Source organism: Cimex lectularius, unplaced genomic scaffold (genome assembly GCF_000648675.2).
Source record: "Cimex lectularius strain Harlan isolate CLEC.00 unplaced genomic scaffold, Clec_2.1 scaffold143, whole genome shotgun sequence".
Classification (NCBI taxonomy): Eukaryota; Metazoa; Arthropoda; class Insecta; order Hemiptera; family Cimicidae; genus Cimex; species Cimex lectularius.
Window position 1 is genome coordinate 768,322 of NW_019392714.1, and position 26,988 is coordinate 795,309.

At 34.1% G+C, this 26,988-nt stretch overlaps 1 protein-coding gene across 5 annotated transcripts in view; it reads right to left on the minus strand.

The window, feature by feature from the left end:
* Window positions 1–273: 273 nt before the first annotated feature.
* The window catches only part of LOC106672765 (EH domain-binding protein 1-like), a 52,248-nt gene continuing 25,533 nt past the window's right edge, over window positions 274–26,988 (minus strand). For 4 of the 5 annotated variants that reach the window (XM_014404434.2, XM_014404435.2, XM_014404433.2 and 1 more), the window contains 22 exons: window positions 13,146–13,353; window positions 12,905–13,086; window positions 11,186–11,283; window positions 10,992–11,099; window positions 10,813–10,933; window positions 10,688–10,754; window positions 10,456–10,628; window positions 10,214–10,389; window positions 10,006–10,159; window positions 9,706–9,940; window positions 9,539–9,648; window positions 7,870–7,930; window positions 7,666–7,785; window positions 7,215–7,316; window positions 6,374–6,464; window positions 6,211–6,314; window positions 6,012–6,152; window positions 4,044–4,164; window positions 3,884–3,983; window positions 3,747–3,820; window positions 1,220–1,334; window positions 274–1,149 (listed from right to left, as the gene is read on the minus strand). In XM_014404434.2, coding sequence (XP_014259920.1) covers window positions 1,068–1,149; window positions 1,220–1,334; window positions 3,747–3,820; window positions 3,884–3,983; window positions 4,044–4,164; window positions 6,012–6,152; window positions 6,211–6,314; window positions 6,374–6,464; window positions 7,215–7,316; window positions 7,666–7,785; window positions 7,870–7,930; window positions 9,539–9,648; window positions 9,706–9,940; window positions 10,006–10,159; window positions 10,214–10,389; window positions 10,456–10,628; window positions 10,688–10,754; window positions 10,813–10,933; window positions 10,992–11,099; window positions 11,186–11,283; window positions 12,905–13,086; window positions 13,146–13,353 — 2,743 coding nt within the window. In that variant the 3' untranslated portion in view covers window positions 274–1,067. The remainder of the gene's footprint in view (window positions 1,150–1,219; window positions 1,335–3,746; window positions 3,821–3,883; window positions 3,984–4,043; window positions 4,165–6,011; window positions 6,153–6,210; window positions 6,315–6,373; window positions 6,465–7,214; window positions 7,317–7,665; window positions 7,786–7,869; window positions 7,931–9,538; window positions 9,649–9,705; window positions 9,941–10,005; window positions 10,160–10,213; window positions 10,390–10,455; window positions 10,629–10,687; window positions 10,755–10,812; window positions 10,934–10,991; window positions 11,100–11,185; window positions 11,284–12,904; window positions 13,087–13,145; window positions 13,354–26,988) is intronic. The other variant, XM_014404437.2, reaches the window with a different exon arrangement.

The following is a 26,988-nucleotide window of genomic DNA, read 5'->3' on the forward strand; positions in this document are numbered from 1 at the left end:
TTACGCTCTTGGTTAATTATGAGGAGCGTGTTACAGGCGATGCCGAGTAGTTTCGCTTGAAGACAGTCTTTTCTCTCTTATTTTATCCACACTTTATCGCTGGTAAAAATTCCGTTCGTGAAACTTGAGCAAACTGGATCTACAGACTGGAATATTTTTTTATTTTTTTTAACTATAAGTTTAATTAATTAATTCATGGGGTATTGAAAGGGTAGTTTATTGTTTTACTTAATGAAATTGATTCATTTAGGAAAATAATACTTTACAAAAAAGTTCAAATAAAAGACTACCAATAATGTAAAACTAACTAATTAGTAATCAAAAACCTTTCTTTTTTATTAACACTGACTATACACCCTGTATATCGCCAAAAGGATTGACCCCCCCCCCGTCCTTAAAATTCAGAATTTCCTGAACAAGGCTTAAAGAATGGACTGTGCAAGAGAAAATGTCACATTTGTACAATTAAATCAAACGTTATTCTGGAGAGCTGAACAAAAGTACTACTGAGCAGTCGATCTGTTCAAATGATTCTGGGTGAAACGAACAACAAAAATTATTTAAATTTCACATGCTTGTAACCCAGTTAAACAAGAAACATTTTTCAGATTAATGTAATCGCTTATATATAGATATTTCTTATTTTTATTATAATACAACAAATTGTAAATCAAATAGCACCAAAATTGATCTGTTTAAACATTAATATTTAATTTGCCTTTTATTCTTTTTACGATTCATCTAATAAAGAGTAATTGCAAAAACTCAAAAATTTCCATTCTAAGCGCAAATGCAAATAAAAATTAATTTACAAAGAAATTATAAAAGAAATCACTAAGAAAATGTTTAAATACGTACATAATAAAAAAGGACTTTTATACAGCTGATTTAAAACATAATGAAAACAAGCATAATTATTGGTAACGCTAATTAAAAAAATATAAAATAAATATATACAATTTAACATGGTATTTTGCGATTGTAAATGAGAATTTCCTTTTATACTTTTGAGTCTATTTATAAACAGTTAAAAAGTGCAGCGAATTATCAAAAACCCCTTATCAGTTTTACTGTATAACACAATTGTTATTGCGCTGTGTGAGGCCAGTCCGGCACAAGTCCCTTTCAATTTTATCATCGTCTTCAATCCTGAAACATAAAGTGTTACAATTATGTACGAGTACGGGAAGGCAAAATGGGCAAAAAGATCAATATTTACGCTCTCTCTTGAGTATCTAAATGATGCACTAGCTCATCACGTTTGTTAACAATATTTACAAGCTCGGCAAGCAGGAGGTTCTCTCTCAGTTTCTGGTCTTCAGTCTTCTGCCAGTCTGAAAATATATTAGCTTTAGATTTCTGATGGTAAAAAGTTTTTTTTTGCAAGAAAACTAGCAGAAAACATTCTTGAAATTTTTTTCATGGTTAGATCAAATCCTAACATGTCACAATTAAATTGAATTTTTTTTTTTATAAATCAGAAGAAAAACTAAGTTTGGCCACCACCACAGCAGTCCTAATAAGGCTAGTGCAATTTTTGAAAGTAGCACAAATTTCTTGGAGTTTTCACAAACAGTCCAAGAGTATTGCTTCATTACATTATTAAAATTAATATGTGTGATAAAAGTAATTCATGGAAAGCTGAACATCAACAGCCCTTACAAATTGAGAGGGTAGCTTCTAATTTTGTTCTTAAAAGTATTCTTTAAAATAATGAAACCTATAAAAAAAATTTGCGTTTTTAAACATAAAAATTTTGGGAAAACAAATCCCCTTCCTCTTGGGGGCCGCCAGACTTACTTCATCCTGTATAAGGGGAATGTTGGCTCAGGGTTTGAACTGGGGTATGAATCCTTTTGCTCCAGATTGACAGTGAGGTCACTGAGAGATTACACAGAAATTAATTGCAATTAATTGCATTTCATTCCTTCCCGCCTTTAATTTGGTTTACATTTCCAATGTTCTGAGAATCTGCCAAAATCCTTATTTCATTTTCAAGGATGGCATTAAGTACCTGGTATGATCCCCAGAAAGAAAAAAGTGAAATATATAAACATTCAACATTTTTTCAGCTGAAGCTTATCACTATTTATAAAGCTATTGAATATGCAAATGAAAACAACATAAATTGTAAAAAGATTTTAATAATGTCGGAGATGGAAAGTTTGTTCGACAGTTTAAAAAATATAAATATTAAAATTGGAAGCAGTTAATCCATTGGGTGGTCAAATATGTTATTTGTCTGGAAAAAGGTAAATGGATAAAAACTGCACACTGGGCAAGAGGACACTCGAGCTTTGTGGGAAACTCTAGAGTTGACGATCTTGCTAAACGAGCTGTTTATATGGGGAGCTAATATTCCTATTCAGGACATAAAGCATCAGGTTAAGGTCATGCTGAAAGAAAAACAGTGAGGAAAATGAAAACTCGCACACAGGACCCTTTTTTACCTTAAAATATATCATATACCCTAATATTAATATTTATTCACATACGATTTGTCGAGTACAGTCGAAGATAAAAGAACCGGACACTCATATTTTTATTTCAAACTACATTATTGCCATTATATTAATTACAACTTACGTTAACATAAATCAAATTACTTGAGATAAAAAATTCGTGTTTTTATTTTAAAAAAATTAATTTTAATGTTTGACAGAAAATTGATCAAAACATTGGAATACCATTTATTGGTAGAATGAATTTAACTAACAATTTATTACATGGTTTTGATCAAAATAGTGCATTAAATTCACTAATTTCATGGTCCGCTTGACCAATTAATATATTATAATTAATTAAGGTTTTTAGTTGAGATAAAAATCCTTAATTAATTATAATATATTAATTGGTCAAGCGGACCACGAAATTAGTGAATTTAATGATTTAAAATGAAGTATACTTCACTAAAGCTCTCCGTGTCCATTTCATTTGTCGTCGAGAATCCAATCCGATTACACGACATTTGAAAAATGGCAAAAAGGAGGGAAAATTCAAAAGGTGTGGTTGAGATGGGAAGTTGGTGTCCGAGTGGATCGAGGTCACGATAGCTCAAGTGGTAGAGCAGCGGCGTATCAAGCCGAAGATCGTGGGTTCAAATCCCGCTTGTGCCATTGACTTTTTTATCTCAACTAAAAACCTTAATTAATTATGATAGTGCATTAAGAACAAAACAGGCATTGCGATTGTGAATCACGCTGTGTGACTGTATGTGGCGTTCACTTGATGTTGAACAGATGTGCACACCCTACCAAAATGAGACAAGGCATCGGGTCAATGTGTTCCCTGCTTTAGAGTATCTTTAGATCCATGTCTTGGAGGCAGTCTGTCTAGTGGTTTCCGTCATGGCTAGAAGGAGGGGGACTCCAGAACAAGTTTTGCTCCGGTGGTCAGGGAGATGTGGACTTTTCCACATTATTTCTACGTTAATGGTTTTTATTCACACCTCCGGAAAGACATACAGTAAAGGGATTATATTTAACCATTAAATTGCAGGTCCACTTCTCCTAGTGAATGGGTGGTTTTGGCCGGATGGAGTGGTGGCCCTTTGGATAATCAATTTCATTTTCTGATTTGTTTAAATTTTTTGGAAGTATTTTTAGAATTGCTTAAAGTATATATGTTATTGTTAGGGGAAAAAACAATACCAACTTCTTTACCTACAAGACTTTGAGTGATTATCCTTTAAGTCCCCCCCTCCAATTGAATAATAATTCATACGAAACAGTTTCTTTATAAATTACCTTCCATTGATAAAATGCTTCTTAACTCTCGATTCAATAGTTCACACCTCCTTTCAAGATCGTCTTCCTTTTCTCTAAAACATTTGAAATTGTTACTTCAACAATGTTTAAACTATTTGTTTAAATAAATATCTTACAGTATATTCAGCTGCATCTGCCTCCTCAGAAGTGCATTTTTCTTATTAACAAGTGTAAACCATTTAACCATCAGCATTTCTTCGAGCTCTTTGTCATTTCCTGTGAGCATGATAACTATCAGTTAATCTGATCTCAAAGAAATCGATTAAAACCTGTTACCAGTTTCCATAATTGTCCTCAGCTCTTTTTCCAAGACAGCGGCTTGTTTGTCGATTTGCTTCTGCTCCCTTTCCAGGGCCTCCATTTCATTTTGAATATAATTTATGTTATCTTTTGAAACCTGGAAGAAAACCAAGGGCTTAACTACTGTTTTTTATTATTAGTTTATTTTTATTTTCACTTTGTATTAAATTTTGGACAATCAAATCCTGTCTAAAAGACCAGTTATTACATGATATTAAACAAAAAACCTCCACAAGGTACAACATAAAAGAAAGACAAAACCATGAAAGAATTCAATTTAAACTTGTATAGCTATTTCATTGATTTAACAAGCTCCTGAGTTGCAAAATCAAACAATATAAGGTTTTTTTTTTTTTTTTTAATTTTACTTATAAATTAACAGCTCAACTTATTATGTTACCAATAGAAAGCGTGGAAATACTGCTGGATATTGTTAGGTCCTCCACTAAAATCTAAAACAGATGTGCTCAAACCCTCACAGAGTGAATCTGTCACTCGCTTTTTTACAATTCAATTTAATCAATTGTATTAGACAAATTGTTCAAAGTGATTTGGGAGATGTCGCGAGGATTTCCTTACACCTATCCCCTGCGCAGGTACCTCTATTCCTCTCCCTTTGGTTAACTCCCAGTCTATTCCTTTTTTCACCTTGTGGAATCTCGGAAATCAGGTGAGTGCTTTTACTTTGATATACTCATCTTACTTATATGAACAATTTTCTACAAGCTCAGACTACCCGATTATTACTTTTATTATTTACATTATTATTAATTATGATTAGTTGAAGGTCGTGAGATGCGGTCTGGTGTGGCGTACGTTTCAGAAAAACATTTTCTTTATCTTGCCAACGTTTCGATCTTTATTGAGGTCATCTTTATTCAGTGCATGAGCGGGATTCGAACCCACGATCTTCGGCTAGATACGCCGCTGCTCTACCACTTGAGCTATCGTGACTTCGATCAACTCGGACACCAACTTCCCATCTCAACCCCACCTTTTGAATTTTCCCTCCTTTTTGCCATTTTTCAAATGTCGTGTAATCGGATTGGATTCTCGACGACAAATGAAATGGCCACGGAGAGCTTTAGTGAAGTATACTTCATTTTAAATCATTAAATTCACTAATTTCGTGGTCCGCGCTTGACCAATTAATTGTAGAAAACTATTTTGTTTGTGAAAATTTCAAAAAGAGTCAGTTTTTTTTTTTTGCCTGGTGTAGTCGCGGTGAAACATGATGTTGCGTCTATTCACCTGTGGCGGATGTTTTTCTTTCACCTCTGCCCTGAGACTCTCTAGCTAAGCACAGTGTACCAATCTCTAATGAAATTATTAATATAATTAATGTGTGGTGTTTAGTGACCGTTACTTATGATTATTTTGAGGTTGTGAGATGTGGTCTGGTGTGGCATAGGTTTTAGAAAAACATTTTCTTTATCGTGCCAACATTTCGATCTTTATTGAGATCATCTTCAGGGCTCAAAGTGTTTGTTTTCCATGTTGATGTGGCATTCTTGGCTGTTGTGTTGAGAGTGCCCAACATACACACCCACCATGCTCTCCAGACCTTGCCCATTCCAATTTTCACTTGTTCTGCACCTCAGACAAGCACTTAAAAGATTTTAATTTTTGATCGAAAACTCTGAAAATCACTTACATATTTCTCCTCGTCTCAAAAAAGATCATCAAAGTCATCAGACTTTTACAAAAAGGGGATATTTCTGCTACCAGAACGTTGGAAGCATGTTATAGAAAAGAAAGGAAATTACATTTTTTGATTAAAAATAAAATAAATTATATTTTGAAAGTACTGAAAACAAGAAAAATTTATGCACACACCCAATAAAATTGGAAACAGTCTCTGATGCTTTTAATAAAATGTAGAGTTGTACTTATGATCATTAACCATCAAAAGCCAGTATTTATCAGGAATGTATTTAGACTTACCCCTTTATTGGGCTGATCTGGTGAAATCCTCTCCATGAGAGAAGTAAAGGAGTGAAGAGGAGAATGGCTAAGTTGTTTGTTCGGGCTGCTCTCCCGGCTATTGCTCATACTTTTACTGTTCCCGTTGGCCTCGATCAAATTCTGAAAACACAACTTTATAAATAATCTAAATTGATAATTTCCAACAATTTAAACTGACCTTTGTTGGCGAAGCAGGAGAAAGGATCCGGTTTGGTGAAGATTTGCGATTGTCAGTCGCCTCGATGAACTGTCCGCTGTCTATAGATGGACTTTTTTCAAGGCCTGGAATGCAAGTGTTAAACGACAACTTTTAATTGTTTTACATAATTTAAACTATTTACCCGGAGAAAGTGGAGAAACAACACCCATCCTCGCTTCTGCAATGAGTTTACGAGCTCGTTCTCTCAGTTGTGCCTGTCGCTCCTCTTCTCCCTATCACATAATTTTAATTTAAAAAAAAAAAAAAATGTAAAAGGGTTATTTAAGAATTTAGTTAGTACTGTTAGTTACAGTGGTCCATTTTTTCATTAAATTGACATGATAATAAAAATGTGGTAATTTTGAAAAGATTTTTAGCATACTAGAACTTCTATTTAATAAAAGCAAAATCATCAATTTAAATTAATACATTTTTAAAGCCAGTTAGGTTTACTTTGCATTATAATTTAAGTTTCTAGAATAAGAACATGATTATACTAATTACAATTAGTTTATTGGACATACAATGTTTTAAATAATGTATTTATTCACAATTGATAGAATGGACTAGTTTTCCATTTAAGCCAAAATAAAGTGTAAAAAAAAAGTTATAAGGGGTCCGAACAGCAAAGCTGCGATTCAAACCCTGGACCACTATGTGACAAATAAGATAAAAGTTAGTTTAAGTAGTTTCATCATAGAAAATCGCAAATTCAACAACCTCACATTTCATTGTAACGCGTAATATATTAGTTTTATTAAATGCTTCCATGCAGTAACCATTGATTTTAAACAAACATGCAAAAAATACCCAGTTAAAAAAATGCAATATAAACCAAGCAGTAGTCGAATGATGTATCAACTGAGGTTGTTGTATAAGTGTGCTGAAAAAGCAAAATTAAAAGCAACAGCCACCTTTGAACCTAGCCTACAACCAAATAGACGATGATACAAGGAATAAGATTGTTGACTTCATTCTGGTACCTGCGTTGGCGAAACTGGTTGAGATTTCGAAGCCTCCCTTCGTGCTTGTTCCAGCAGTTGTCTCGCCCTCTCTTTCAGCTCCCCATGTCTCATCAGAAGCCTCTGCACGACCATGCATAGTTATTGAACAAAACAGCTAAAAGTGAGCTTTTGCTACTCAAAACTCTGGAGGTCTAGGGTAAAACTGAATCCTACTCAATATCACTTTTTCTATAAAATGGCTGTGATCTGACATAAAATGTAAACGACGAATATTGATTGTACCGTGATGGAATTTACTTTCAACGTGCATTTATTTCTTGTAAAACAAACACTCCAAAGGTCAAATGTATGTGATGAGATTGATATGTAAACAAAGCAAACGAAAACAACACATAAGGCCTAGATTTATTGCCTCCTCTTTTTTTTTATATTCTCACTCAGAAACAAAAATTAAATGATAACTCTTTACCTGCTGTTGTCGACTTAGATGCTCATTGTTTGTAAGCGCAAGATGGTTCGGCGGCTGATTACCAATCCTGGTTTCTGATCCCTCTCGACTCTTGGCTGTATTGACCAAATTCAAAGAAGCCTAAAAATAATTATTTTATTAACTATTGTCAAAAGTCAAAAAATACAAAAGCAAAAAAAAATATATATAAATATATATAATTACACTGTCTTGAGATGACTGGGACCATGAATCGCCTTTATTAAGCTTCTTTTCATTACTTTGGCTTAAGAAACAAAAAATTATATTTTAGAAACAGTCACTTGTTTACAAACAAAATAAATTATTAAACTATTTTAAAAAATGTTACGAGTTGGATGTTCAGGAAGTCGAATGACGGATGAAATAAAAGAAAAAGTGAGATGCGGTCTGGTGTGATGTAGGTTTCAGAAAAACATTTTCTTTACCGTACCAACGTTTCGATCTTTATTAAGATCATCTTCAGGGCCTGGGATTTACAAACATTGTTTACATATAACAATTACATTTTGGATGTGGAAAAGTGAATTTATACAATGCAAAATATATTTTTTTATATATTCAAAGTATTTCTACTCACTCAAAGTGTTTGTCTTCTGTGTAATTGTGCCATTCTTGCGTGTTGTGTCTAGAGTGCCAGTGAGATTTTGCTATATTGTGTTTATATACGTTGGATTTTGAAGGGGTGGGGAAGGATGTCGGTATAGAAAAGACATTTTTGTATAAGGCGTCGGCTTCTTTGATGTGAAAAGAGCCGACGAAGGGAAAAAATGTGTTGGTAATGGTTCGGCCAGATTATCCTTTAGGAAAAGGAAAGCTAAATTGTTGGGAAATTAGACTGTGTGAAAAATATTTGATGTGTGGAATGTAATGTGATGATATAGGTATGTTATCTGTATTGAATTTGATTAATGATATTGGCGTAGCTGCGACTGAGTTTACATGTATCTGTTCTGTAATTGATGCTGTGTTTATCTCTGTTGATATAAACCATTTCTAAGAAATTAAGTTTATGTTTGTTTTGTTCTGTGTGTAATATTTTTGGATTTTCGAAGTCGAAATTGTGTTGGTGTTCAAGATGGTGGGTAGCGAGTGCTGTAGGATTTGGCTTAGGTTTTTTGCAATCGTAGATATGTTGCTTTACTCTCTTGTCCAGATATTGGGATGTAAGACCACACATAAAATCACCACACATAAAAGAAAAAGAAACAGCTTCCGGGTTCAACCGAGCTTTTGGCGACACACATTGCCATCCTCAGGGCCTAGATTTATTAAAAACAATACATAACAATTTTTTTGACAAAGCAATACAATTGTGAAAAATAAATTTCTAAATTTTTTATTATTATTTATTTATTTATTTTTATTACAATCTGTAATTATTATTTACAATATGTAATTTGCGGTTACATGAACTTATGTACAACTATTTACATTGAGGGGGGGAGAAAATAATCAATGTTATCCTCCCCCTTTTTTTTTTTTTTTTTTTTTTTTTTTTAAAGTTTACTCGGAAAGGAGGTCGCGGGGCCATTTCCTCTTAAGACGCCTTATGGGGTTGTAGGGATAGGACAGGACTTGGGCAAGACTATTTGGGTGGTGGGAGAGTTTTTTGTGAAACTTGATAAATTTCTAAAATTACTATTAAATAGTACTGCTTTGTCATAAAAATTGATATGTATTGCTTTTAATAAATGAGGATGGCAATATAATTCGCCGAAAGCTCGGTTGAACCCGGACACTGTTCCTTTTTCTTTTATTTCATCCGTCATTTGACCTCCCGAAGATCCAACTCATAACATCATTTGATGCAGGTCTATAACCTCAATTTCATCTTGTATTTTAAGAAACTAACCTTTCATCCTCATCATCAGACCCAAATGGATCAGTTAACTGCCTCCTTGTCATCAATACCGGCCTTTGAGTGTTTGTTGCATTATTCGGTACATTAATTGGGGATTTACTCTGAAATACAAATTACAAAAATTACAAACCGATTTTCAATAAAATCAAACGTTATACCTTCTCGCGGAATTTCTCTTTGGTCGGCGACAAGACTTTTCCAAGTATGTTTTTAGAGCTTAGCAGTATCTTGTCGGTGACATCCTTGACCGAAGAGGGCGACTTTTCTTTTAATTCCTGATTTTCTATGTTGCTATCTGGAATAAGAAGCCGCAGCGCTGAATTGCCTCGATTAACCTTTTTACCACCTCCAGAGAAATCGGTTTCTGATTCAGAATCGTTACCACCACTATTTCTGTAAAAAAATCCAAATATATTGTTTTAAAGTAATTAAATTAACAAACTAAACCTAATCTTTACCTTCGGTTGTTTGTCGTTTTGGAACGCATGTTCATAATTTCTTGTCCAAATAACTGAACAGTCACATCGCTATCTACATCCGTGTTAAATCGTCCAATCATATAAGAAGATTCATCTGTTGTCTTGCCTATCTGCTGTACTTCTAGTTCATGTCCTGAAATAATATGTTTTACCAACTTTTCTCAAGGGAATGTAGGTATTAATTTACCTGTAAAGTGTGCTCTAAGCTGATATAGGTAAGTCATGACTGCAAGTTTGTCCGGTACCGCTAAAACATCCATATCGCTTGGGTCTATGACCCTGGAGATACCTAAAGCCTCACCGGCGTCAAATGCCTTTTTACAGTTTCCCCTCACGTCGTGTTGAGTCAAAGCGTCAAACTCACTAATTTGTTAAAATTAAAAATTTAAAAACAAAAATGTAATGGCAATTAAAATATCAAGTGCTCACATTAAATCAGGGCGAAAGTGGTGAATTATGGCACAGAAAGCAAGCCCATTCCTCCAGGAGGTGGTTAAATTTGTTACTTTAACCCCCGGATACCCTCTTGTCATTTCTTTGCACCATTCCAGAAGATCCTGACCTGGTGTACTTTCCTGACCTTTTACACTATGTTTATTTACCTACAAATCATTCCCAAAATAAAATAATATAGATACAACAAAAAAAAAAAAATACTAACCTCTTTTAAATTCAAAGGTTGTAAATTGAGTCTAACATTTTTATCTTGTTCTTTTTCAAAAGAGTTCCTAGAAAGAATAAATAAAATATAGTAAATAAAGACACTCAATTTCAAGCTGGACATACTTATATTTATCACAGGTTGGGGTTTGACTAGTTTCAGTTTCATTGTTGAAAATGTTAGAGTCATCAGGAAACGGTTTTTCATCGCCTGCGAGAGGAGTAGGATCTTCCCGAAGACTTGCCACTAATCAATAAATTATTATTTCCAATGAGGTATTATTGACAATTTCAGTTAAACTAACCACTTATAGGAGTGCTGGCGAATTCAGAACCGCTAAGGCTATTAGTCATCATCTCAAGTTGATTGGTCAAATCAAGCATCTCGCTTATGCTATGATGTTGGGACATTTCTGACCAAAGTTCAATAAAAATGATCAAATAGTAACATTCATGTTTTATTTATTATAAGTAATGTGGCTTAAATATGAAATCATACCAGTTAAATCGTCTTCTTCATCGAAATCTCCTAAAGTTGCAATATCACTATTGTTGTTGGTACTCATAAGACTAGCCATGCTCTGCATATCCTCATCGCTAAAAAAGAAAAATATAAGTTATGGCAAAAACTTAGTTTAAAAAAATCTTTTATTGACAAGATTTATGAGATTATACCATCTATACACTTTTTTTATTAATGGAGGCTACCGACAATGTCATATCAGCCTCCAATGCACTTGTGAGGGCCAAAGGGGTATTCGATATTTTGCCATCAGCCATCTCACTCATTCCCACAATCACACAAAGAAAAATAAATAATATATATGTAAAATATTTACAGATTAAATATGGGGGCGTTAAGAATCAGAACAGGGGACTCAACAACCTACTCTTATGCACATGGACTATTTTTAAATTGAGTGTCATGCCTACTCGCTCCTTATAAGGAGCTCAACCAAGTGTGACACACTGAGTGACCTTTTCTACTAGCTGTGTATTTGGGGTGTGCCCCCAAAAGTACAAGTCCGTGTGACAGTCGGGTACGGCCTATCCTCAAAGGGGTGAGCACAATCCAATCGGTTCACTCTCAGGGTCTTTTATCGCATTATTTACTACTCGTACAGCATTAGTAGGCCGGATCGGTCTGGAGGGTAAGATGTCCCAGCTTTTGCCATATTCTGCACATTGATTGCCCACCATCCCGATGTGTCCGAGTACCCAAACGACAACCACTGTTTTTCCGAGGCACTCCAGCTCAGCATATCTCTAGCGAGCACAATGAGAGAATCTATCAGGGACAGCTGAAACCACACACATGGAGTAGGTTCAGACAAAATAGGCAGAGCCTCGGACCACTCTGAGCGCATGCCAGATTGCATACAAATTCACTATGGGCACACTGCAGTACTGCAGGAGCGGACTGGTGTGGACGAACCTCCATTCTACACTAGACCTATCCATAAAGACACTATAATTATCTAATATTTTTGTTTATTTTCTTTCTTATGTTGTTGAGGATATATCTGCTAACAGAAAACTGAGAAACTTTAATTAATAAATTAAATTTATGATTTAGCTTTAGCTAGAAAACATCGAGAAAAAAAATAAAATAAAATAAAAATCCTTCCAAAATTAAAGATCCAAAAATATCTGAAGGATAGCTTTTCAACAAAATTTACAAAGTATTTAGTTAAATATATAATGATGAACCAACTTCTTAGTAATACGTAAAAAAGGATGAATGAATAAAAAAGAATTGTTTTGTTTTATTAGTTCGGGTGATTGATTATAATATTTATTAATACACCTTTGTTTGTTTTAATACCGAAAATTTCCCAATTACAATTAAATGATAAATTTAATGCATTATGTATAGCTTATAACTGAAAGCTAACAACTAATCAATTTGTTGCTGTTAGATCATCCTTTCATTTTTATTCATTGACTATTCATGCCAATTAAAAGCAAAAGTAGGGGGATGTTGGTGACTGCATTAGTTTAGGCGTTGACATGGGGCTCATCACTCTAAGTCCCAGGTTCGAATTCAGCGGCCCTGCATTCGAACCCGACATATTTACAAATGACTTTTTTCAAAAATACCAGCACCCCGAGGGTTCATATAACATTTAAAAATAAAATAAATACATTTAAAAAATTTTCAATAGTAGTAAGCATGTTTTTGTAATACATAAATTGTAAATAAGAAAAAATAACTTACGTAGCTTTGCCCTCTCTGAGAAACACGCAAGAAAGAGTGCATTCGAGGGAGGCAGATATTATTTTCTTGCTTACAGTCTTCATTGTCAAGTTGAGGTGATGTTGAGACGAATCTATACTGGCGTATTTCTTCATGTTTATATTACAGGTTGCAATCTGCCTCCTTTTACCTGTATTGCTGACCTGCGTATAGTTTTGTATTAATTTTTATAAATTTGATGGCGTAAAATAAATCATCTTACATCCTCAACTATGAAAGTCCATTCCTTGTCTTCAAGATCGTGTGTTCTCGGGTCTTTGAAGAGGGTCACAGCTACTTCCCGGTTCTCTGGGACGACCCAGATGGCAGAGCCGACCATCGGGTCTTTCATTGTCGGTTCCCAGGCCTGTCCTTCTGACACCACCCTCCTCCCCCTCCTCGTCCAGACCACACTCAATTTTGTTGGTTTCCTTTATTTAAGAAGAAAAAACAACTTTAAAATACTATTACTATATTAATGGAAATTGAAAAAGAAAATGTATAAGAAAATTGGAAAAATTCAGGAGATCTGACGGACAAAGAAAATATTTTATACTGAAAGTGATAGAAATGAGAATATATACATACATTTAAAATATATACACATAACATATATAACATAAACATTTTTAAAAAGCATATACCTACTTAAAAAGAGAGATTTAAAAAAATTGCAATTTCTTTATTGCAAATTTGTTTGTGTTGAACATATCAATGGTAATTTGCTTATTACTAACAGTTAAAATTCTAGAAATGCCAGAGTGAAATAAATAATTATATTTTTGAGTTTGGACTGAGAAAGATAGGGGATTTCGAGTGTTGTGAAAGCTGACATTGACAATGATTAGTCTTAATAATTGGGAGCTATTAATTTTGCTATTGATTAGGCTAAAGGGGAGAAGTGAATCAGTTTATTCCCTTCTAAGGTATAAAGGTAACAAAGGTAAAGTTATTTTAAGAAATATCTGTGGAAAATTTTTAATTTAAACACAGCATATCTTAATTTTTTGGTTTATTTAATGTAGTTATTGTGATATTTTTTAAAAAATTTAATGAACATTAGTTTATTAGTTGTATAGTTTTTTTAAATAAACTATACTAATTACTATAGTAATTACTAAGTAAGTACTACTTTAGTAATTATGAATAATTAGAAATATGGCTACATTCAAAAATAATAAACCCAAATATTTTAAGTTTTGTGTCTTAATTAAAAGAACTGAGGAGAAATTTAATAGAACAAAAAAAATAGGCAAAAACAAACCAAATGCAATCGCCATGATTCAATTTGTTTTATGTTTAAATTGACTTTAGAAAATGTAAAAACGGTCACAATTTAAAGTTTATTGCACGTTTCCATGAGTCAAGGAATCAAACTAAATGTTAAATAATTTATACTGCAATAGATTTTGCTAATAATATTTTTAGTCTGGTATTACACTTATTATGTGGAATTTGGCAGTTTAGTAAATTGATTATTTGTGGACGGTAGATTGTATTATTTACGAGTATGTAAGTAAATATCAGGTCACTATTTTTCATCTTGTGTTTAGTCATTGCAGTTCTTTGGATTCCATAATAAATGGATGTATGTCCGAGTATGTTATGGTAATTCTAAACCAGTGATTGCAAATAAGTTGCTTTTTTTATTGAGTTAATATTTTCTGATGATATGAACAAACAACTGAACAAATATCCTAAAATGGGACCATAGCATTATGGCAATTTTAACATGACATGACGTAACATTTTAAAACCAAAACATTGCTTCTACATCCTTAAAATTTTTATTAGTTCTATGTACGATACCTAAAATTTCATTAGCCTTATTAACTATTGAAGTCTAATGAAAGTTAAATATCATGTTATTAGACCGTGCTTCCAAATTGTAGTTTGCCTGACCAACTGGAATTTTGAGTGGACAAAGAGCAACATTAATGTTTTAGAACAGATCAGCATATCGGGGGTGTAGATGTTTAAATTACATACAAATTTAATTTCTGGATTCGTGTTTTAATTTAATTAGTTGTTTATTATTCATCCAGCACGCGATGAAAATTAAGAGCAAGCTTTGACCGTCGACATTTGAAAGAGCGACCTATGGAAAGTTAAAGTATTAAGCCAATACATGCAAATGTTTTCTTGTGTTTTTAAACTAAAGTGTAAGATTGTTAAAATTGTCACAAGGCAAATCAAAAGATTGTAAATCAAAAATGTTCTGATCAGCCTTAAAGATCAATCTGTCAAAATGGGATCGTGAGCCGAACAGAAAAGAAATAATGACTATATAATGACTATCCATGAAAAAAGGGGGAAGAAGAAATTACGCGTAACACTAAAAAAATTGGCAAGGTTAAAAGGAAGTAGTGTTTGTACGTAATTCGGAAATATTCTGAGTAAACGTTACATTGGGATTTCTCTGTGATGAGAGGCGCCACTACAAAAGAAGTAAAAATAACTTGTTCTACCAAGGTCTAAAACCAACAACAAAAACTAAATCGCCAATTTAAAAATTTATTTGTTTTCAGAGGCACTCTTTGTACTAATTTATTTTTTAAGTATTCTGTGTTTAGAAATAGTAGGTTTTTTCACCGAGTCAATTCTTGCGACAATAAAACATTTTAGAACTTATCTGTTTGTTTATTATCCACCCATTAATAAGGTCTATTTCGGTTGAAATGTTGGTCTGTTTCCAATGCAATCTAACCGTCGGCAAGATTAAACAAATTCTGTTTTTGTTATCGTGGACCATGTCACGTTCTAAAGTTTTGAAAATTGACATTAGAACCTTCAACTTTAATATGGTACTGTTCCCAAAATTCAAAGCAATGTTCAATAGTCATCAAACTAGAGGCAAGAGTTTTGTCAAATCACTGAAACTTTGATTATGTTAGCTGTCATATTTGTGCCACATTCAAGCGAGAGAAATTCAATAAACCACTTGCTTTTAGAAAATCTTAGGACTGTGAGATGAAATGTCTATTCTGTCTATTAATAAAACATGTATGATCATTGAAAAAGCTAAATGAACCTTCATCGACGAACACGAGTTTTGGACAATTCATTATTAAGAGGTGTTTCGTGGTGACGAAACGGTGGAATCAACCGGAATCAATACTGTTCAAACTCTGTCTGCCGAAGTAAAAAGGCCTGCAATTATGAAAATAGAGATGGAATGTCGAACCAAGGTCTCATATTTCGTTGGTGACGCAGAAAAACTGTACTTCTACAGAGGTACGCCTATTACCATATCGCCTGAATGGGCGTCTTCAGATGTCAATTATTTCAGAGAAAAATATGATGTGTAAATGTTTCAAACGAAAGTCAAAAAGCTTTTTTGTCTGGAAGGAGGAGATTGCCTGGATTTAATCAATAAAAAAGGACAACATTGGTCAACAATTAATAAAAAAAATACAATATATTCCAATCAAGTCAGTATTGAGCTAAATTAATTGAAATTGTAAACTTGATATTACTTTAGGGAAAGAGAAAGAGCGAGCGAGAAGAGGGAGGGGGAGAGGAGAGAGAGAGAGAGAGAGAGAGAGAGAGAGAGAGAGAGAGAGAGAGAGAGAGAGAAGAAAAAGAAGTGAATAACCTTGTAAGAAGAAAGAGAAGGAAAGTGAGAGAAGCTGTGGTGAGAGTTGAGAGTTATATACTAACAAGAACAGGAAAGAGAGAAAAGAAAGAAGTGAAAAACCTAGTAAAAATAAAGAGAGGGCAAGTGAGAGAAGCTGTGATGAGAGTTGAGAGTTATATATTAACAAGAACAGGAAAGAAAGAAGTGAAAAACCTAGTAAAAATAAAGAGAAGGAAAGTGAGAGAAGCTATGGTGAGAGTTGAGAGTCTTATGCCAAAAAGGACAAGAGAGAAAAGAGAGAGAAAGAAGTGATCAACCTAGTAAAAATAAAGAGAGGGAAAGTGAGAGAAGCTGTAGTGAAGGTTGAGAGTTATATACTAACAAGAACAGGAAAGAGAGAAAAAGATAGAAGAGAAAAACCTAGTAAAAATAAAGAGAAGGAAAGTGAGAGAAGCTCTGGTGAGAGTTGAGAGTCTTATGCCAATAAGGACAGGAGAGAAAAGAGAAAGAAAGAAGTCATAAACCTAATAAAAATAAAGCGAGGGCAAGAGAGAGAAGCTATGGGGAGAGTTGAGACTCTTATGCCAGTAAGGATAGGAGAGAGAAAGAAATGATAAATCAATTACAAAGAAAGAGAAAGGTAAAATACAACAAGTAAAAATTATGTTATTTACAATGATATTCATGTACACAATAATGTATGCACATTTAATGTCTAGCGTGATTAATTTGAACAGCCACCATCCAACCAAAGGAACAGAAATTGGCCATTATGGAGTGAAGCCAACATCAGTCCCTAAGAGTTGCGTTAGTTACAAAATCGGATGGTCGCGAGGCTACCGGCCCTTCAGTCTTCTATGAGGGTTGGAAGGAAGGGTTGAGGCTTAACAGGCTGCGAATTAACGGGTTGTCGCGAGAGGATAGTCTGGAGTGAAATTTATTGTAACAGGACTGGGCCAGGTTTGAGGCAAGGGTATGTCGGAGTGGATTGGAGAGTAAAATGGAGCATCAACTGTTGTGCGAAGGAGTTGGATTGTAGGGATTGGATTTTGTTAGAATGGAACGCTTGGCTGTCCCGTTTAGTTCAAGTCCATAGGTCCAAATTGGGGCGATTAGCGTAGTGTATAATAGTTTTTTGTCAAGTAATGTCAATTTAGACCTTTCGTCAAATAGTCTCTTCAGCATTTTAAATAAGATCAACCAATCCGTTTCAGTAGCGCGCGCGCGTGTGTGTGGATTCGACGCAAGTAAATTTCCAAGTAAAGACAAAGATAACGAACACTACAGTAATACTAACAGTATAATAATAATAATAATATAGTAATAATTACTATATAATAGTAATTCACTGGTATTGGAATGCCATATAAATTAGAAAGCTGGGCGAGTTTTACGATTAGTACGAAGAGTGAAAACTATGTATTTAGATTTTTAATTGTTTACCTTGACTCTCCACTGTTAAAGCCAGGGCTCAAGCATATGAAGATGGGATTGTAGGTTGCGCATAGATGTAACCGGATCAATGTTTGGAAAGATTGCCTTGTCATCGGCGCATGTGAATGTTAAGGTGTCGCAATGTAATGGGAGATCAGTTGTAAAGAAGGAATAAAGTAAAGGAGCAAGTGTGTTTCCCTGGGAGACGCCGGCTAAAATGGGAAAAATAGAAAAGGAAGAGGTACCTTGGAAGTATCGGTTTGTTAGAAAGGATATGAGGATAAGGTAGTATAAAAATGGAAGGATGCCCTTTAGCTTCCACAAGAAGCCCACGAGCCATATACGATCAAAGGCCTGGAATACAAAACACCAGGGAAGTATTGTTTAAGTTCGAGGGAGGTGGTGATGGTGTCGACAACACGGCGGGCTTGCTGAATAGTCGAGTGGCTGCCGCGGAATCCGAGTTGGTGTTTGGGTGATAATATTTAAGGGTTCCCATCTGAGAAGGATAGGACGATATAAAGAGGCGAGGTGAGTAGGTTTTTAGGTTAGGTACCATACGTACGAAGAACTTCCAAATGAGAGGAAGGTAGGTGGTTGGCATTGTAGAGGGTTGTAATAAATACTACTGCTTTTTTGGCAAGTTGATGAGGATTCACTAGATCATAATAACCAGGACTTTTATCTTTAGTAAGTTTAATTATAACCTGACTGACTTCTTTGGGAGACAGTAGAAGGGGGTTATTTAATTGTTCATTAATTTTATCAATCATGTATTGATCATGGATGTCAGGGTGAGGTATACTATGGAGAGGTATTGTGCCAGGAATTGAGCTTTCTCCTAGTCGGTTTTTGCCAATGTGCCGTCACGTTGAATTGAGTTCGAAGAGTGTTTGTACTTTAATATTCTTTTAGTTGCAGTCCAGAGAGAGTTGTGCTTTGTGGTAAGTATTTGGGTATAAATGAAACATTGGTCATTGTAATACTTCTTTAGTAGGTAGTGAGTTATCTCATTAGTTGATTGCATGTTTTGTGGGAGGAGTAGCTTATAAAATAAATTTATTTACAAAATATGTACATATAAGAGGGATTAAAGCCCGTTTGTACCTTTAAAATAAACTGATTGAGTTTATATTTACGTGATATTTGTTGAACGTTCGTCAACGTTGTAACTTTTACGTTGATGTCTACCAACCCAAATCATGAATATCCCATTCCCATTATAATTTTTAAACAAATGGACGAGTACAACGACCTGCTAAACTGATTTACAAAAGACGGCGCCCGACTGAGAGAACAAACTGGGATAATTAGACCAGAAAAAAATGTTTATTAACGAACTGCTGACGATAATTGATCAACTCGCAGTTTACACGATTTGTGATAATAATAGTTAATAATAATAGTTAATAATAATAGTAACTTTACATCAAGTTCGCCACTAATCAATATACACTTCGCACGTTAATATTAATATTTTATTATTTATTTTATCTTAAGTTTATTTATTACATGTTAAACGGGAACATCGGTTATAAGCGAGCGCGTAGATTAATCGACCCGTTCTATTGTTATTTACGGAAATGCTTCCGAACACGTTGTCTACTACATAATGCAACGGCTACGCTGGTCAATATACGGGAATGGCTGTCTACGTGACGGAGTTTTAAATCGTCAAAAACACCCTGCATACACAGATCATTGATTCACAACCAAAGATTTTTTTGGAGAATCTGCCTAAACTTAAGTGTAATTAACTTTTATTTTTGACAAAAGGGACGCAGATATTGAAAAAATCTTTATTATATTAATGTACACAGGGTGACTGGCGAGAAGTGTCGAAAATTTCAGGTGTTTCTACTCACCATATTCAACAAAAAACTTCCTATAAACCCCTGTCCAAATCTCAGCAATAAAGAAGTAATTTCAGTTTGTTTTTTTAAAATTTTTCGACTTAGGTCCATTAAATTGCTTATCAACTTCAAAATTACTGACTGTAGAAAAATCTGGTTTGCCACCTGAAAGAACGTTAAATTTGCTGTAAAGAAACCTATTTGCATTGCAGAATTGAAAAATGAAATTCTTCTTCAAATGAAATTCTTAACGAAAAATTTAGAAAAATCAAAATTGTTGAAATTTGGAATTTTTTAAAAATATTGGATTGGTAAATGTTAATAACTACAGATTCCTGGAGCTTTGCAAATTCCCTCAAAAGTTCTCCATTCAATTTGCTTTCAGCGGTATACCCACCTTTTTAGATTGCTCTTCTGGAAGGCCCAACAATTCTGCATTTTGTTGACAAAAACTGGTTGTCGATGAATGTTCAATTTTTCCAGGAAATCCATCTGGCTCTTGAGTTTCGTGTCTGATAACTTTGTCAGGTTGGTGATTTAAATTATGTCCTTGTTTCCTGATGCACATCTTGCTAATATGCATTTCATTTACGGTTACTGCAACGGTACTGCTACTGCTGCAAGGGGAGAATACCAAGTTTTGCACATTGAGACGCTTCAGCAGGACTTTGAGGATGAGTGGAAACTGGTTCTTTAACTCGAAGAACGAGGAAAGACCATCAGTGAATTGATGTAGGTGAGGAAATTTTGCATTCTGTTTATCGTGATCCCGAAACCAGTACACGTGCGTTGTATAGACCTTGGTGTTTCACAATGGAGAGGTTGGGTATACTTTCCATCGGAATCCATTTTGCGAGGGTGCAAAGTTTGGAACGAAATGAACACCAGCAGTGAGTTGATTTTTTCCTTATCTACATCATCACCCCCCAAAACCTGAAATTACTTATTTACCGTTGACATTTGGACAGGGGTTTATAGTTTTTTGTTGCATATGGTGAGTAGAAATACCTGAAATTTTCGACTCTTATCGCCAGTCACCCTGTATATGTATTTAGTAGTCATAATATTAATTATTTTAATTAATTATACCTTTTTACCTAAGGTCTTGGTTTACTTCTATAAATCACGAATAGTTCACTTAAATATCATATTTATTTACATTTTAAAATGAATTTCTTTTATGTTGGGAAAATTGGACTAAAACCCCAACACTGCGTAACACTTATCACATCTTGCTTACTTTATTTTTAATTATTTTATGTATAATACATATGTACATACTACCTTTTGTTCTTATTTCAGTATTTTCGCTGTGCGCAATGTTCATAAAGAAATTGTCAACAGCGTACATTATAAAATCAATAATGCAGAGAATATTTATGACCTTATGCAATTTGTATGTATCTCTCGATCCATCAGCAGCTAACCTTAAGACATTTACACTGCACTCTTTGCAACTTTTTAAGTTAGCGTTAGAGAAAAAATTCCACATGGCCGCTGCCTATATTAGTACAAGCCTTGCCAATAGTTATATTTATTACATAATACATATATATTACAATAATTTATAATAATAGTTTATGTCAATACTAAAGGTTGAGTTTCTACTCAGCAGAGGAAATAATTGTACCTTCAAATTTGGTAACTGTATTAATGTGCTCTGTGAAGGTCGGTTCAGTTGAACCCCTAAGTATTTTACCGTATGTGATCATTCTATGTTTCCATTTTATATTTCTACTTTATGATGTTGTGTGGGTCGTCTTTTAGTAAATGAGATGGCTTGAGTTTTGGCAGCGTTAATCATCATTTTCCATCTATAGAAGTATCTTAGCAGCTTTCGTAGTGCCTGGGGACAATCGGTCTCTTATGGTCAGTTCTCCATGATGAGGTATACAAAACAGTATCGCCAGGGAACAGGAACAACATAACGTTTTCGTTTAGGGGGGGGGGGATCATCTATAAATATTATAAGCAATACCGGACCAAGGACTGAACCTTGAGGTACACCCGCAGTTAGGCCCTTTTTTTAGACAGTTCATTTCCTACCTAGACCCAAAATCTTCTGTTTGTCAAGTATGAGCTGACTAGTCGAACAACGGCGAAAAGCCGTATGTTATTCGTTTATAAAGAAGACCTGTTGCCAGACAGCCTGTTGGCCTTCTCTATATCCATCAACACAAAATTTTTCAGTGATACTGTGGTCAAAACCAGTCGTGCCAACTACGCTGTTGTGGAATGACCTTTTCGAAAACGGAACTGTTGATTTATAAAAATAATTTTAGAGAATAACAAGGCAGAGTAGGGTTGGTAATGAGTACAAATAGCCAAGCTCCGTTTAAGAGGATGTGCATGGGAGAGCCTTTCCTTTTTTTAATCATTTATAATCTCATAATAATGATTCAACATATATTGTTACGCTAAGAGGTCAAAAATACTAAAAACGACACAAGTACACAATACAGATATCTCTGATTGAACTTGCTGAACTTAGTTTTAACAATGTCAAGAAAATTAATGTCTTCCTTTTCTGAAACGACACGGCAAAGCAACAATTTGGTTTGGACATTTAACAATTACAGTAGATAGTTTTTTTAGTTTATATTGATAGCGTATGAACAATTATTTAATTTTTTAAAATAATTTAATAATTTTGCCATTTTCCCTCACCCTGCTTAAATACCTGATCAAGCACCGAAGAAACCGGTGAGCATCTTATAGTCCCAAACAGCGATAACAAGCAGATCAAACTGATGGAAAACGGCAAACGTACTTTCAATATTAGTTTATTTCAAAAAAATTAAGGCTGTGCCCAAACGAAGATGTTCCTTATTTACATCACACAAAAGTGACTTTCGTTTTTTAATTAATTTTAAAATGCTACGACGAAAACATCAGAACCGGTTTGTTATTTTTGTTTGCAAGATTACATAAACGTGATTTGTCACTAAGTAAAGATCAAATTTATGCATGTCTTTATAGTTAGCTTACTTCATCATTAAAAGATTGCAGTTATAATTTTTTCTAGCATAGAATTTAACATCTCAAGAACAAGACAAATTTGCGATTTCGGTCATTTTACAAAGGACATACTAACTTCCTATCCTTGTCCAATTTGGAACGATTTTTTTAATTATATGACTGTGTCGTTGATTGAGCTAGACATAAAAAGTACTTTTGCGAACACAAAAATGCCCCGGTCGACAATATTGCTACATACTGGTAGAATTAACTTGAGCCTTATCTCTTGTGTACAATAACTTCTTTATTGGCCTGTTTTTACCCTTGAACCAACTGCGCCTTAGAGGAAAAAAGTTGAATGCGTCTCGTTTACAGTAATTTGTGCCAGGACCGACGTTTCATTGACGACGTCCAACTGAGATTTAAAGCCTCGATTTGAAATCTAGGACATTCCTTCCTAGAGTCATATCTATAGCAGACCAAATGTGAACAAGGACACCCACACGGAAATTTAAAATAGTTATATATCACCAGGGACAAAGTCTACGAACTTGAGAAATATGATTTAACTATGTGTGTATGATAATCATAGATGAAATGATTCACCCAATGATTCAAGGGGCATTGACATTACTCTTCACGTGCATGATGTGTAGGTATAATTTTCAATTTTATTAGCTCTCAGCTGATATTTTGTGTGATAACAGAGATAGATGCTCCTTTTCTTACGAACAGTTTTGCAGAAACCTGTCGGATAAACGTTTATCACTTGTAGTTCTTAAGCTTTCAGTTTTGTAACTCCAATACTCAGATTATTGTAGATTTGACCGTTGATGTTGATAAAGAGCACTAGCATCTTCTGCCACTCAAATAATTCCACTGTGATGTTCAGTTATGTACAATAACACTAAGTTTTTCCAGCTTTGCTGCCTGTTGAGAGCTTGGGACTTTCTTAACGAAGTCTTGGTTGTATGACTGTAATTTGATCCATTCGGCAATTGTTTTTCTTTTATGGGAGTTGGGATTGTACAGATGGTTCTGGACCTACTGGCCCTACTTAAGGACCTTGTTAGTCTGTTACCCTTGTATTCTATGTCTGAGATATACGAAATACAATTTGTCCTCTGTCCTTATTTCTCACAATGAAGTCCTATATTGTACGTAATCCTACCACAGATGAGGCCCGTGTTTTGAGCGCAGCTTGACTATCAGAGTAGATACTTTTTGCCTTCTATTTCCAGCATTTTAAGCTCGTTTGCCACACACGAAAATAGTAGATTCTGGATACTTTGAACGTTTTGGTTGGAGTGCAAGACCGCTGTTTACGCCAAAATATAAATATTTTGTTTCCGTTAAAATACGGAAGCAGACCCTTACAGAAAAGGTTCGAACGGGAGCCTTGCAGGTCTAAGCACTCGTATTATCCAGGGCCTTGGTTATGTTGAGGGTTTAGGTGTTGCTGGGTACTGAAAACAAGATTGGCGAGGACTACACACCAGTTCACTTCAGGTGTTGGGGTTTTATTTAATTTTAATTTTATTATTTACATTATTGGTTTCGCGACCACACCAGCGCGCGCCCTATTTAAAGGCGCCTACAACCGCCATTCAAAGACTAAGTCCAGTTCAGATTTAGAAAAACTGAAAACTTAAAAATCCAGGAAAAGCGTTTCCATACTATTTCAACTATGTAAGCAATCTTTTATACTATTATTTTATGTTAGGACTCTCAAATATGACAGACGGGCTTTTAAAAAATTTAACACGCGTCCATACAAGGACGAACAGCTTGGATGATGGTGTTTCCTTCAAACTTCAAACGCCTCCGATCAAAAAGATCTACTTGCATACGAACGACGCAATATCACAACTTCAAACTTTTCCTTTTTAAAAATGACAACGAACTGATCAACAAGGTCATGGAAAGTATATTATCGACTTATCTACAATGGCCAGAAAGGAAATCCTTTGGGAATTTCGCGAAGAAAAAGTAATTCCCGTTGAAATGTAACAAAGTATTTCAGGTACAAGTTTCATTTGTATAAAAGTATTTAAAAAATGTTCTGCAGTAATTATTGTATATTGTTGATTTGATATATGACAGAAATAACAGTAGATCAACAAATTTAAATAGTAATAATTATATATCTAATTCTAAATACAGGTGTGGTTTTTATTTTCTATTGCATTCTCGCTTGTCAGCAGGCTGTAACACAGTTAATATATTTTACCTATTTTATGGATTCTATACGATAACTCAAGAAGGATTATAATAAAAAATTAATTAATATATTTAAGGCCGATCAAAAACATGCAATCTCAGCATTGATGTGATGAAATATTGACCTTCAATTGTCCACAACTGATAAGGTAAACGTAATCCCAAGATTTTGATATTGCTTCTTTAGGTCCGAAGACGTTATCCATTTCACAGTTGGGATTTAAATCAAATGCTCCAAATTCGACTGACTACATACAATATTATTAAAGGAAAATTGTCTGCATTAGAGAATGGAAGGTAAGTCGTTTTCCTCCGTGACAACCAAGGACTCATTGTTACACTCATCGTGGGATCGTCCTACCTCACTCCAGAATCACCTTTGGATCACTATCTGATCCTGTCAAGAAAAAATAGAAGGTAGTCATAGCGTTTTTATCTGTGTAAAAAGGAGAACTTGAAACATGGAACACAGAGCTAAATAAAAAACGGACAATAGATTATGTATTATTCATTGATTTTCCTTCAAAAAATAACTGAATCTGATCATCAAAAACCGTCTTTACAATCTTGTCGGCTCAATGTCGAACTGTGGATAACAATTTTTTAAATTGTCTCTGTCAACTATTAAAAAAATTGACACACAAACTGCTGAAACAATATCAGTTGGATTATATATAATCAAAACCAAAAGTTAATAACTAAAATAATTAAATATTTAAATTTCCATGTATTTCTGTATTGTAAGATTTATAAATGTATTACTGAACTTGTGTATTTCATTCTATTTGACAAAACTTCATTTTCAAATTTGGGTAAGATTACAAGAGAGCTTTATCTATTGATAATTGATTTCACTAATTTATACCTATATGACCAAGCATGTTTACAATCTTTTATTAATAAAAGTTTTGCCTTATAGATATTATAATTATTAATGGATTACATAATAATAATAATAATAATATTAAACACAAGATTTTTTTTAAACTTGTGAAATCCCTCATGTAATATGAAACATTTATTAAATTGAAATAAATAAATTAAACATCAGAGATTTCAATGAATGTTCGAATGAAAAATAGTTAATAAAATGTCCAAAAATCCTATTATGTGAGTTACAGTAAGTAAATTCTGAACCCAAATCCAATACGTCCTCCACAACTTTGCGAATGGAGCAGGATTTAAGAGTGACTCAGTTTTCTATGAATTCGACCCACTACCTTGCATTTTGAATATTCTGTGCAAATGTGCTTTTCCTTATAGAAAAATAACGTCCTTAAAACGAAATCTCTGGAGGATACCAGTTCGGCGGTACTTCCTCAAACAAAAAATCGAAACACGCACCAAGGGCAGCTGGTTCGTTGAATGAACATCTGCGCCTATCTAGGCTACACAACAATTTAGAATCATGAGTTGACTGTCGTTTATAGACATCTATGTGGAAACAGGAAGAGTGGGCTTCCTCAAGGAGATAACTCGCACCTTGAACAACACCAACAAGCGTAAACATTAAAATACTTGTTTTGACTATATGCACTACGTTCACGTAAAAACCCACTTTTTTTTTTTTTAATACATAAATAGCAGGAATATCTTTGTAACGCGTTACGTCCTGTTGTCTGTTATCGTTTGATAATAGAAATGGTCACAATATTGTCAGGAAAAAACATGATATACCAAATGCAATATCGAAGGCGCCGGATTACAAACGAAATATAATAGAAAGAATATTGTACATTGAAAAATATAAATATGTAGAATAAGATGTAGCCGTCTCAGTGAGGTTACGTGTAAGGATGTAGGTAGCTTTGCAAATGTATTACTGGGAATATGTGTATATCAACGAGAGTGAGTTGTGTAATTAGATGATTTAATAGTAAATAGGTATTTTAAAATTACGTTAAAATTCAAGGAACAGAAAAATAACGAGAACGCTGCTCCATAAATTTATATATGTAGATGTATGTGTAATGTACGCATGTATATGAATGTATATATATATATATATATATATATATATATAT